This window comes from Copadichromis virginalis, linkage group LG19 (assembly GCF_057382275.1).
Source record: "Copadichromis virginalis isolate Kocher_CV1m ecotype Utaka linkage group LG19, C_Virginalis_male_GT1.1, whole genome shotgun sequence".
Taxonomy (NCBI): domain Eukaryota; kingdom Metazoa; phylum Chordata; class Actinopteri; order Cichliformes; family Cichlidae; genus Copadichromis; species Copadichromis virginalis.
In genome coordinates this window covers 9,920,800-9,933,856 of record NC_140636.1, presented here as the reverse complement: position 1 = coordinate 9,933,856, position 13,057 = coordinate 9,920,800, and the positions used below count along the sequence as shown (strand labels likewise).

The 13,057-nt window shown below is 41.4% G+C and overlaps 1 protein-coding gene across 2 annotated transcripts in view; it reads left to right on the top strand.

Annotated features, from left to right (window-relative positions):
* Nucleotides 1–13,057, top strand: part of LOC146685538 (protein jagged-2-like) — a 53,878-nt gene that overhangs the window by 25,244 nt on the left and 15,577 nt on the right. The window contains exons 4-10 of one of the 2 annotated variants that reach the window (XM_085442361.1): nucleotides 836–1,090; nucleotides 1,819–1,879; nucleotides 7,387–7,517; nucleotides 8,307–8,426; nucleotides 8,552–8,665; nucleotides 8,804–8,917; nucleotides 10,790–10,903. In XM_085442361.1, the coding sequence (XP_085298487.1) occupies nucleotides 836–1,090; nucleotides 1,819–1,879; nucleotides 7,387–7,517; nucleotides 8,307–8,426; nucleotides 8,552–8,665; nucleotides 8,804–8,917; nucleotides 10,790–10,903 (909 nt within the window). The remainder of the gene's footprint in view (nucleotides 1–835; nucleotides 1,091–1,818; nucleotides 1,880–7,386; nucleotides 7,518–8,306; nucleotides 8,427–8,551; nucleotides 8,666–8,803; nucleotides 8,918–10,789; nucleotides 10,904–13,057) is intronic. The other variant, XM_085442362.1, reaches the window with a different exon arrangement.

Here is a 13,057-nt window from a genome sequence, read left to right as displayed (position 1 = left end):
TATGTCGCCCTTCCTTGCCTGTTCCCCGTCTCTTATTATTTCCGGCCTGGCTCCGATGAAGTCGAGCTGGATATCCTGAAAGTGGGTGGCAGGAGAGGAGGGGGCCTGAAAAGCATTTCACCAAGCAGGAAAACTGAAAAAGCATTTCGGTTATCAAGCCCTCGCAGACCTCGCTTGTGCTTGCTTAATTTTCCGATTCTTTCACTCTTTTTCCTCAACTTTTATTTTTTCTTTTACCACATTCTTGATAGAACAGAGTGAAGCTTGACCAGAGGTTACACCTCAAAACATCAGATCTTTTGAGCATTTCTGTGTTTTTTGTTCTTTTTCTGTATACATGAAAATGAATCACTACTTCAACTTTTCCTAGACTGCGAAAGGAAGTCTGTCCACGTATACCATGTGAGGCAAAATTTGAACTGCATCACCAGTTGACAGGCTTTGGATTTTTTCACAGTACAAGTTGTGACTGTAGCAAAGATAATCTGTCAGGAATTAGTGCACATTATAAACAGCACTAATGACGGCACTTGATTTTAGCCAGTTTAGCGACAGGAAAGTTAGTCACGGAGTACCACAGGGCTCTGCACTGGGGCCTCAAGAATTCATCGTTCAGTATTGTGAACCTTCCATTGCTATGCAGTTGGCAACCAGCTATATTGACCTAAAAAGCTGGGAGAGATAACCCTGTGAAAATCGACTGACGTTGTTTCCATGAGCTGCAGGTTTTTTTTAGTTAAAAGGAAAAATTGTCCACTGAGTAAATAACAAGCATAATTTGTCATAGCATTTTTTTAACATCTGTTTCTGTATCATCTGTTTTTGCTTTGTCCAGATGATGAGCTACTGATAGTGCGCAGCATCCACAGAGGAATGATTAACCCTGGAGAGGAGAAACAAGTGGTGGAATATAAAACTTTGATTGCTAGTATTGGCTACACCATCCGTGTGCGCTGTGATGAAAACTACTATGGCACCAAATGCAATAAAGTATGCCGTCCACGCAATGACTACTTCGGCCATTATGTGTGCGACCAAACTGGAAACCAAGAATGTATGGAGGGCTGGACAGGGCCTGACTGCAACAAAGGTAGGAAAAAATATATCAGTCAAAGTGCAAACAGCAACACAATCTACCATGTAATAATGTTAACAAGAAAATAAAAATAATTAATCCTTAACTAATAATTAACTAAATAATACAATCTAAACCTTAAATCTTCAGTGTCATAACCAGTTAATAATGTATCTATTTCTCACTATTTCATAGTGAAATCGCAGCACTTTTTATGGGGGAGTACTGGTATATGTGCAATGAATCAAAATGAATCAAAACTGTCTTTTAGAAGCTCTCATTGGCATCATTTTCCACTTTGTTTTTAAATGTTTTTTTTTTTAATTACTTACCACTTTTGGAAAGCCAAAAGCAGCCAGGTTCAAATAAACACTCCTCATCCAAGCTTACTGTGATCACGTGGATCCTCAGTTTTTCCTTCCTTATTGCCCTTTTTGGATGAAATTCAGAAGTTCACGGAAATTCGTGTCAAATGTCACTTTGCAAGAATGTGAAGAATGTCTGGAAATTCCTGCCATTGCTGAAGGCACCTTCAGCTGTCTTGACAGTTCATCCATCTATTGTCACAACAGTTTCTCTGCATTTTCACGAGCAGGGAGGGCTAAGGAAGGACATTTTAATGACTGAAAGCTCAAAAGAATTCAAATGCTTTATGTTAGCTTTATTATGCTTTTAAATAAAAGAGTTTTTCACAATTTTTGGACAAATCCATACATGTCGTTTTCTCTTTTCCTTCTCAAAAGCCATCTGCAAACAAGGCTGCAGCCCCATCCACGGGATTTGTAATGTGCCAGGAGAATGCAAGTAAGTCACCTCTAGTTTTTTTTTTATGCACCTCTTTGTTTCTCTTACGGCATTGTTGTCAAGTGATGGAAAATATGTTCTTGTTTGGATGGAAACCCCATCACCACCACCACCACCTCCAACACATAGGGAGTTAATGAGAATAACAGTCCTGACACAACAGAGTGGTGAGTGGGTGAGGGGGTTGTTAATAACATACCAAGCAGCCTAACCCCGCATCACTCTTAACTCCCCCATCCCAGTCTGATGCATTGCCCCCCATTCCTCCACCTCCATCCCTCAGCTCCACTCTGATCCAGAAGCTATTGTTCTGCTTCCTGTTCTAAAGCTGGCCTGCTCTTGCCCGCACACAGAAAGAGAGAAAGCAGCCTGTTTTTTTTTTGTTTTTTCTTCCATGTTTCCTTCCTCATCCTTCTCCAGCAACAGAGAGGCACCGTACCTCCCCGCAGTCCCTTCCCTCCACCACCCTCTTCCAGTGTCTGGAGCCCACATCACCTCTTCCTATCCTGGATCTTGTTATGGCTGGCACTCTTATGTTAGGAAGTGTGGATTCCGCGCACAAAGCTACAGACAGCAAGCGGGGATAAAGACAGGGGGCATTGAGGGCAGTGTCACTGGTTGCTAATGGTAACTCAAATTATAGGTCAATACATAGTCTGTGAGTACCTCGAATATAAATATATAATAAGGTAATGAAGTCCATTTACACAAACAACACAAAGTACATGAAATAAGAAATACCAATTACTTAAATGACATTTTACATGTCAAAACCAAGAGAACTTACCTCACTACAGATAACCTTCATTATGCTTTGGTTGACACAGGCTAAGGGACATGTCATCGACCCCCTGACAATCTTGAGTCACTAGGAGAAAAAAAATGTATTTTTCTGAGTGGTTCTTGTGGCAGATTGCTGGTCACTAACAGACGCAGTCACACGTCAGTTTCTTGAAAGATGTCGATTTGTCTGCATACCTCAATCTCATAAAAAAAGAAAGTGAACAATGATCATCTTCAAAGTAAAAGATTTGGCTGACCACAAGTTTAAAAAGTTGTGGGTTGAATTTTTACCTTGAGGAGACCATTTTTCATGTACGGTATACGTGACAACCTGCTACTGACCAAACCAATCACAAGGAGGTTGTGTATATATATATACATGTGACCAATTTCATTTTCTCCAACTACCAGCAACTCTCAGAAAACATTTTTAAACCAGTTGGAGAACACACACTGTTGTCTAGCGATTGGCTGTACTTTACCTGAGTAATTTAGCCTTGATAATTCATTGGATGAACGTTCTATGAGATACCAAATACAACAAATCAGAGATGCTACTGTTCCAAAAAAAATTGTATTTCATGGCTCCCGTGTGTTCATGAAAAGTATTAGACCAGTACTTCTACACTAGCTACAGTGTTTTTGCTTAAAGCAACAAGCATTCAAAAAAGGCTGATGAAGCGTTTACAGTTATGTGAACAGCAGAGATGGCAGCAGAGAGATATTTAGATTTGATTACATTTGGAACTGAACTGTACATTTAGACAGAGTGGAACACAAGCTTTAAAAAGCCAAACTACACACACACACACAAACACACACACACACACACATAGTGCCAAGTATTTGGAAACATCAGAAGAGCAGCGTTGACAGAAGGGAGGGAGGGAGGTTAGGGTTTTACACTGTGGCAGGTTTGATTAGGTTTGATGAGGCTGACATTTCTCATTGAAAATGGCCAGAGGATTGTAAGAGAAAGCAACACCCTGGAATGTGCCTCAACATGTGATTTGGAGCTTCGTCGCCATCAGGTGCGCACATACGCGCAGCGCTGAGAAAGAGAAGAAGCAAAAGAGAAAGAGAGAGTCGGGGGATAGTTCACATTTATACGAACACATAACAAAACTGTAAGCCTAACTGTGTGAGAATAAAACTAAAACAGAAACACCTGACAATAAACGTAACACTCTTGAGCACAGAAAAACTGATATGAAATGAATTATGAAATGAATTGCATTAGAAGGATTTATTTGTATTATATATCAATGTTAAGGTTGAAATGCTGATCTATGTCACAATTTATTCAGAAGAAAAACAAACAGTCTCTTGTCTATCACACCAACTACGTACTTTAGCCTTAATCGATCTTTAATTTAAATTAATCCACCTTCTAAAACAAGGTATTTTAGCTAACTATGCCTTCTCTTTAAGCCAACTTTCTTACTGGATAATAGCAGGTGAGTGGGGCTCCTGTGAGACTAACCTACTAAGGGTATCCCCTGTCTTTGACATCATACAGGTCCAAGAGAAAAAAAACTGTATAAAACTTCACGTTTAGAGCAGTCTGAAGTCTTCTCATGACCTTTTGGTTCATGGGGATCACTTGCGTATACACTGCCTTCATTACTTGAGGTAAAACATAATTAGCCCCCTTTCAATGGAGTCAGTGGAAAAGTCTTAAATGTATCCAGCCACTTCCACTTTATTTTGATGCAATGAAAATTGTGGATGATACAGGCCCTTTAATTAAAAATCCAATTTCACCGTTTACAAAACACGTAAATCTAATAACGTACAGGGAGGATCCGTTTATTCAGAAGACAGCCACCTAAGCCGCAAATATGCGCCTGTCAAACGTTACAGTGTGGCTCAGCCTGTGGTGTCAGGTGCAAATTGATTGAAAGCTCCATAAAAATCACACGTAATGCGATCTCGCAAAACAAACGGGCTTGTATTAATATGATTCAAATAGAAAACCGTGTCAGGGCGAACGCATACCGAACAAGTTAGAGCGAATGTGATGTCAGAAGAAGTATTAAACCCCGATTCTTTTGTCCCCATGATAGAACAGAGAAAACCCGACTCATAGCGGTCAAAACATTTTATATTTCAGAGAGGAGGAAAAAAACAGAAGAAGAAGAAGTAGTTACTGGGTTAATGTCTGGGAAATTTTGAGGGAAGAGAAAAGAGAAAGAAACAGGGGGAAAAAAAGCATCTCAGCCTGGCAGAAGGAAACTAAAAATGTGTGTTTGGTATCTTGTTTCTTACACACAGCGCATTCACAACCTACGCTCCCTCATGTGACACTACTAAACATGTAGCTAGGCAACAGCAGGCTAAGTCCGTCTGCTGGATTTGGGCGCGAGACTTGCCTGTAAATAATTCAGCGGTCCCACACACGGACACTCACACACACAGCCCCCTCTACCTCGGCCCACCGTCCCGTCTTCAGGGTGTGGTTTGTCTGAGGGGCAGCGGCGGGGCGTGGGGTTTTGTGGTAAAGGAGGGATATTTTAGGCCCTGGCTTGGCCCCCATGGCCCCCTCCATTGATGGGACAGCAGCAGCCCAGTGACGGTGCTTGTGGGTAATGCCACCCTTGGCCTGTGGCTGCCCGAAACCATTTCCCTGCTCTCCCACACTGCAGCCAGACAGGCTGTCCGCTCTGCCACCGCTGACAGTGTGCAGGGCACTACTGCCAACCGCAGAGCCGGACAACACTGCATACAGTAGTAAACAATACATAGCACTGTCTCCCAGACACACAAACACACACATATGCATAAGTGAATTGCAAATACAGAGCGAGATCAGATGAAAATTGCAGTCATGCATACAGTTAAAAACATTTCTACTTGCAAGTTGTGCATGAGACCAAACTGTCTGTGCATGTTTTGATGTAATCAGAACTTGGTCACTGCTCCATTTCTTTCTTTGTTTTAAGTGTGCCTCTGTTTGCCTGATACCACACACAGGTATTCCAAGCTCATTTAATAGGAAAGGCCACCAGCTACAGAAAATATGTTGTTAGCATTTTGCATGAATTGAGTTTAAAGACCGTTAGAGCAAAATTTGAAATTAGCTACCATAATAAATGTGATCCTGGGTCAAATAGGCTTTATTCTTTTGGTTTCTGATAGTTTTCCTGGACGCCAGGGCCCAGTCACATTTTTTTTTTGAGTGCTGTCCCGTCTGTCATTGTCCCAAAGTACTACAGCACATCACAGCAGGCTACAGAGACCCATTTCGCTGCCTTTTGGTCTTTTGGTCGGCTTCCATTTTGAAGTGTTCGTGAGAGTCGAAGGAGAGGAGGGCTGGTTGGGTGGGGAGGTGGGTTTTGCGGGCCCCAAAATAGCCCCAACGGAGAAATGACAGGACAGGTGGGGCAAGGTTACCACTGGCCTTGGAATAACAGAGCGCTGCCATATACCAACAGATTAGCTAACCCTGTGCCTGCCTCTGCTTCGAGACGACTAAGCCTCGTTCCACAAAAAAACACCCGTTCCAAGTTTGCCCTCAAGCCACGCTCACGGCACAGGAAGAGGGCAGAGAGCAGACACGGCGTGCATGACGTCTGTGTGAAGAAATGCACAAAACAAACAAAATGGGCGGGCTCTTAGAAGGTCACTTTTCTCTTTTATCGACAGTATTTTGTAGATTACAGTATTGCCTCTGATGATATAAGTCGTGTTATACACCAAGGAAGGCTTTAACTCTAATAAAAGTGCAGGTTTTTTTTGCTAATACTTAATACTTGGGAGTTTTGGACAAATATGTTGGCAAAATGAACAATTTGAAGACTTCTGATGAGACTTTTGGACTTTTATATTAGCAGTGAAGTCACATTTCATATATAAGTGCTACAGCAGTAAGACATAAGCTAGTTTTGAATAATTGACCTGAAACTTTGTAGGAAATGTGAATGAATGTGCACATGAAAGTAAGCATGACGAGATATTTGCAGACCCACACACACAACACACTCAGGAATGTCCCCTGGCCCTGCATGTTCTAAGATTAGGAGTGGCAGCAAACATGTCACTCACCTCGATGAAGATGCTTTGTCCTGCTGTGGCGTTCAGCTGCAGTGTCACAGTGGTAATGTGTGGCTGAGTCAAGTACAGTGATGTTTGTACTTGCTGACCCTTCATGTATGCAGAATTCTTCCCTCTCTGAACTCCATAAATTGCCCTTTTTTTGGCACCCGGCAGCATCCCTCGTGTTCACCAGCCATGTCCCACTGGCACGATGGCATGACATCAAGTGCTCCTCTGTGTTTCCCAACATCGTAGAAGTATTAAATGACTTTATTGTTATCAATACGTAACTATCACTCTTTCTCAAGGCTAAATCCTCCTACCCCCCCACCCTTTCCCCTCGCATTTTTAAGCGTGTCTGTGTGCCTGATGCTCCCTCAAGCTGGTTGTGCTATTAAGAACACATTCTTATTGTGCGTGTGAAATAAGAGGCACTTATTTTGCTAATAAATACACTCACCCACTGTTTTCCCTCTTCTATGTGTGCTTTTTATTTATTAGTAATGGCACAAGTATTTCAGTCCTCAGGAGCTTAACTGTCTGTAACCAGTTTTCGGGTTCATATTGTTCCTGATTGAGGAAAAGAAAGAAGCGAGGAGGCAAAAACAGCTGCCCAGGTGTGCTGTCTGTATCAACAGCAAAAGTATTTGGTAATTAAAATAAGGACATTTCTTTTCTCTGTGTTGCAGGTGTAACTACGGCTGGCAGGGTCCGTTGTGTGAGGAGTGCTTGCCATACCCAGGCTGTGTTCATGGTACCTGCAAGCAGCCCTGGCAGTGCAACTGTGAGAAGAACTGGGGAGGCCTGCTATGTGATAAAGGTCAGAAGTTAAATATGTTTTCTAAGATCTAAGATATCCATCTTTAACATAGCCAGAATTTCCAAGACAAACAATCCTTATGGTTATTTATTACAGACGCTAGCTCTGACGGGACCATGTTAGTCAACACAGGATTCTTATTCTGTGTGCACTAATTGACATGTGGCAGTATACCTCCGTTTTGTGGGGAGGGCGGCAGCATATAACCTGAATAGAATTAATTAAGTCAGAAACAACATGAATAGCGTGAAATAAGGAGCTGGGTTGGAGGTGGGTTGACAAGTGGCTTGCAGAGAGAGCGACTGCTTAAATAGATGCTCGAGGCTTAATTAAGCTGTGATCTTAAAATTAGTCAGTAAATAAAAAATGTCTTTGGGTTGTAGTGATCAAAGAAAATATAACTGTGACAACAATGTGAGCAGACATAATAGGTACCATTTCAGTTGTCCAATGTCTTGGAAATAAAGAAAACCTGTTGCTCCTGTAGGACTGTGATCCTTTGTTGTTGGATTCATCTTGGCCTCATGGTGAGACTGGTCAGGATGCAGGGTAGTGAGATAGAAATGGAATAAATTCATCATTTTGTAGGAAAAAAGTGATGGTGGCTGATGTGTTTTGGAAGTTAAAGAGCACAGAGATGCAGAATAATGACACCTCAAAGTATTTAATTATTATTTTTTGGTCAGGGAGGCTTTTGTACGTAACAATTTTGCTGCTAGTTATCTATCAGATAGCTTATCCCAGAAATATCACTTCACACACACACTTTACTGTTCTGTCTCTGTGCAGATCTGAACTACTGTGGGACCAACCGGCCCTGTAAGAATGGAGGAACGTGTATGAACACGGAACCAGACGAATACCACTGCGCCTGTCCGGATGGCTACTCTGGCAAGAACTGCGAAATCGGTCAGTGTCTAAATACAACGCACCAAACATTTAGGTTCAAAGACCTTTGCTTTGGGCCACAGTACATTTGGGACAAAGCTCCAAAGAAACATAAAAATCAATTAGACATTTGACTTTCTTTTTAGCGGAGCATGCCTGTGTGTCTAACCCTTGTGCCAACGGAGGGACGTGCCACGAAGTCCCTACGGGGTTTGAGTGTCACTGTCCTGCTGGCTGGACTGGGCCAACCTGTGCTAAAGGTGAGAGGTGCTAAACTGTCTAGGTATTTCCCAGGTATGGCAAATATTACTTAGATGGATACATATAACTATAGTTTTCTGTACCACACTAAGTACTGTGGCTGTGATAGTAGCTTTAACATACGTCTTATATTTCAGACACTGATGAATGTGCCTCCAGCCCCTGTGCTCAGGGCGGGACATGCATCGACATGGAGAACGGCTTCGAATGCCTCTGTCTTCCACAGTGGACAGGCAAGACCTGCCAGATAGGTATGTCTGTCTGTCTCCATCTAATGAATGATGTATTCTAAAGAAAGAGAATCATCTCATTTGAGCAGCTCTTTTTTTTTTTTTCTTTTTTTTTTTGACTGCTCAACATCATAAATTGATGTGTTTTTCAAATTAAATTAGGTGTCTTTCAGGTAGAAGCTTCATAATATTATATAATTTTAATTTTAAAATCCTAATTTGAAAAACCACTGCATGCTAGATGATATGTGGTGAAGCCAATGTGTGTGGCACCTATGGTGAATTCCATGCATCCACACTTGCGCGCAGAGTTACAGCATATCTAGTTGTTTGTTTATCCTGCCACATCGTTTAACCAGCAGTATAACTGCAAGAGGCCCACTAATTTCATGTGTGTGTCTGTCTGTGCATGCGCATGCCCAGCGGAGACGCTCTCCGAGCATCGTCTGCAATTTGAGCCAGGTGACTTGAGTAAAGCTAAAAATAACCCCCCGCCTGGCAACTGCTAGCCTTGGGACCAAATCTACTCCACTGGGGGGTTATCTTTGGCTCCAGACTGGCCGTAACAGTGGAGTATATGCGCTACGGTGAGGCAACGCCCCAGCATAGCGGAGCCCTCACACCCTCCGGCTTCAGCCAGGAAACACTTCATAACCTGTAAACATACACAGGGAGCAACTGAAATGCAGCGGCTTGTGTTACGAGTCCTGTTATTCTCAGAGTGCTTCTCCTTTCAGGGAGCAGGGTGGTACCTGTGGGAGAGGGAGATGAAGTGAACGGGTGCTTTAGATCGGGAGGAGGCTCGGGTTTTGGGAAGGGGTTTGGGGTGTTTAGTTTCAGCAGGCTAACAGGTGCCGCTTACCTCCTGGGAGTAGTATTAATGCACTGTGTGTTGGTTTATAGTGGGCAAGGCGGCACGGTGGGAGCGGCGAGCGCTGCCTCTGAAACTGACCACTTGGAATGCCGCAGGTTGGCCCTCAGGGAATGCAAAAGAGAGACATTAACCCCTAGGGGTGGGGATGAGGACAAAATGGCAGGAGTAGGGGGAGGCAATGGAAACCAGTGGAAAAGTAAACACCCATCCAGACATGAACTTTACTTTATTACCTAGTACACATTACATTTATTTCAGTGTTCATTTATTTAAATAAATCAAGTGGCTTTATTGTGATTCCAACCATGTGCGGTGGTACAGTTCACAGTGAAACGAGACAACATTCCTCCAAGACCATAGTGCTACATATGACATATAACAGACAATCAACACAGGACTCCATAAAGTGCAAGTGTGCAAAAATGGCAAAAACACAAAACAAAGACAGTGCAACACCAGACAGAACAGAACGATACAGACACAAGACAGCAGATGACAACAATGACGGTGGGTTGTGCAAATGACTGCACACTGTGCAAAAAGTAACTTGATGTGTCATAGAAAGCTGTGAGCAATACAGGAATTAAATTAAACTTGTGCTGTGGTAGGGCGCTACTGAAGTGTTTCCAATAACCATCAAAGCACCAAAATTGGTTTTGGAGACAGCTCCAAACAGGTCTACAAACAGCGTATGCCCAGTGCGGATGACAACCATAAATCAAGGTGTTGGAAAGAGTTACCATGAGTCAAATATTGCAGGATAATTCGCAGCACTTTGAGTTACCATGGAGCATTTTTTGTTCCTGAAGTCTGCGTTTAAAGCCCGTAAATGAAATGAAAAAAGAAAAAAAAACAATTCACATAAGTTGTCGCTAAAAGGGAAGTTTGGGAAAGACCTTCGATCTTTGGCCTTCATTTCAGTGGGCTGTGTGACAGGAGGCTGTGCTTGGTGACGGGCTTTCTGAGCAGGTTCTTGGCTTTAATTCATTTTCTCTGTGTCTCTCATCTCCATTTTTCAGATGTAAATGAGTGCGCGGGGAAGCCGTGCCTCAATGCTTACGCTTGCAAAAACTTGATTGGTGGATATCACTGTGCCTGCTTTCATGGATGGGTGGGCCAGAACTGTGACATCAGTTAGTATCAGTCCAGCAGATCATTAGTCTTTAGCCTCTTTCCAGCTACCTGTAGAAAACAGAGGTGAAACAGGGGCCTCTGTCCAGCCAGCTTCTTTTCCACTGTAGCAGTAAATCAGTGTTTGTTCTGATAGATGGTTTCTCATGAAAATCTACATCATGTAATTCCTATTTCAAAAATAATAACCAATTTTTCAGGAAAAATGGTCTTTCTAGATGCTTACTACAAGCACTGACAGCATAGCAATATGCTATTAATATCTATCGATATCAAAATTGCTAGCAAAATTCTAGTAAATTCCAATATAATAGGTAACATCTTTTAATATCTGAACATAGTATTTACTGCAGTTTTTTTTCTTTTCCCGAAATAAAGAAAAAAATATCTGCACAAAAAAGTCACACGGGGCCTTAAAAGCATGTGAGTTTTAACCTGTTTTTGCATATTTTCAGCAATTTTATTGCCACCAAATTTTTTTCTTTGGCAAATTGATTTAATTAATCACGTTTATTAAAGATATATTAAAGAATAAATTTATCTTTGACCTTTAATTTTGGAAACAGTCCAATCTCTAAGCTCAGTGGTAAATTTAAAAAATATTGGCAAAACAATCAAAACTTCACCTTAAAATCTTCCAACAGTAGAAAGTACATGTTCATATTATGTGACCAAAACATTTTGACTAGAATTTCCTTATGCTTTGGTGACACAGGTGTGCTAGCAACAGAATGAGCTGCTGTCCAGTAGGGCTGCTCAATTAATCGAATTTTAATCACGATTACGATCTGGGCTTTCAACGATCATTAAAAATGACTGAGCCGATTATTAGCCCCTCCCTCATTTATCCGCGACACCTTAAAGGCCGTCTGTGAAAATATTGTCGGGCATAAACCGGTCCGTGGCGCAAAAAAGGGTGGAGACCGCTGATTAAGAGGACCCGAGGGAAGCTCGGAAAGCTAAGCAGAAGTTATTTGGAGAGTGACTGCCGTTGGTTGAAAAGAGAGTTTAAAAAAAAAAACAAAACTTCAGTGGTGTTGCACACCATTTTATATTATTTTTTTAAAGTCATTGTTAACCCTTTAAAGCCGGTCAGAGCAGCACGCTCCGTTTTGCGTAACTATTTTTAAATCCCTGTAGAACCTGAACCGTGTAAGCTAGCGCAATAATTTGTTTTGCATATGAAACCGGAGGAGTTGTACTTACATCTGATGCCATCAGCTTGTCCTCGGTCACGGTTTCGTTCCACATATAGCTTTGCAAAAATTGCATAAAAAGTGCTTGCAGGAACAAAAACATAATATTCCAGAAACACGCTTTGCCGTTCCTATCAGCTGTTCGTAACACTTCCCACAGTAAAATGATGCACATGCTGTTTTCTTTGCAAATTTGCATCATAGGATTGTTTTTTGTTTTTCCTGCAGTATATAAAAATTGCTGTATCTCCAAAATAAAACTATGAAGACACTCAAAATAAATTTCCTGTGGTGGGAAACTATTTTTTTGCAACTTTATTGTATTTAAAGTTTTGAGGGATAAACCTCTTAAATTTCTCCAAGTAGAAATATATGTAAACAAAACAAAAGCGATTTTCAATTTTTTTTGTAGTTTATTGCACTTTTTTGCAATTTATGTAATTACTATGGACTTAATGCATACATATTATTAAAATATGGGCTATAACGGTTGTATTGATGTATAGCAACTTGAAATGCTCCCACAAATGGCACTACAGCATGTAAAAAAAATATATATATATAAGCTCTGGTGGACTTGGTTCTATGGTAGGTCTTAAAGGGTTAAATAAATATCGTCAAATAATCGTGATCTCAATTTCAGTGAAAATAATCGTGATTATCATTTTTGCCATAATCGAGCAGCCCTACTGTCCAGTATAGTCCTTAATAATTCATATGTATATAGTATATTTTACATTGTACACATAAAAGTCAAGAAGAGTTTATCTTCTTAGAAAGCACAAAAAGAAAAACGTCTACTGAGAAATCCAGAGATTTGCAGATGGCAGTGGAAGAGAAGCTTGTCGGCCAAGGAAGCTGGGCTTTAGCTGTATTCTGTCTCTTATATACCTCCCTTATGGCTGTGTACCTGCTACACACTGGCTCACTCTTCTAAAACTACAATGTTTTCCCAAACTA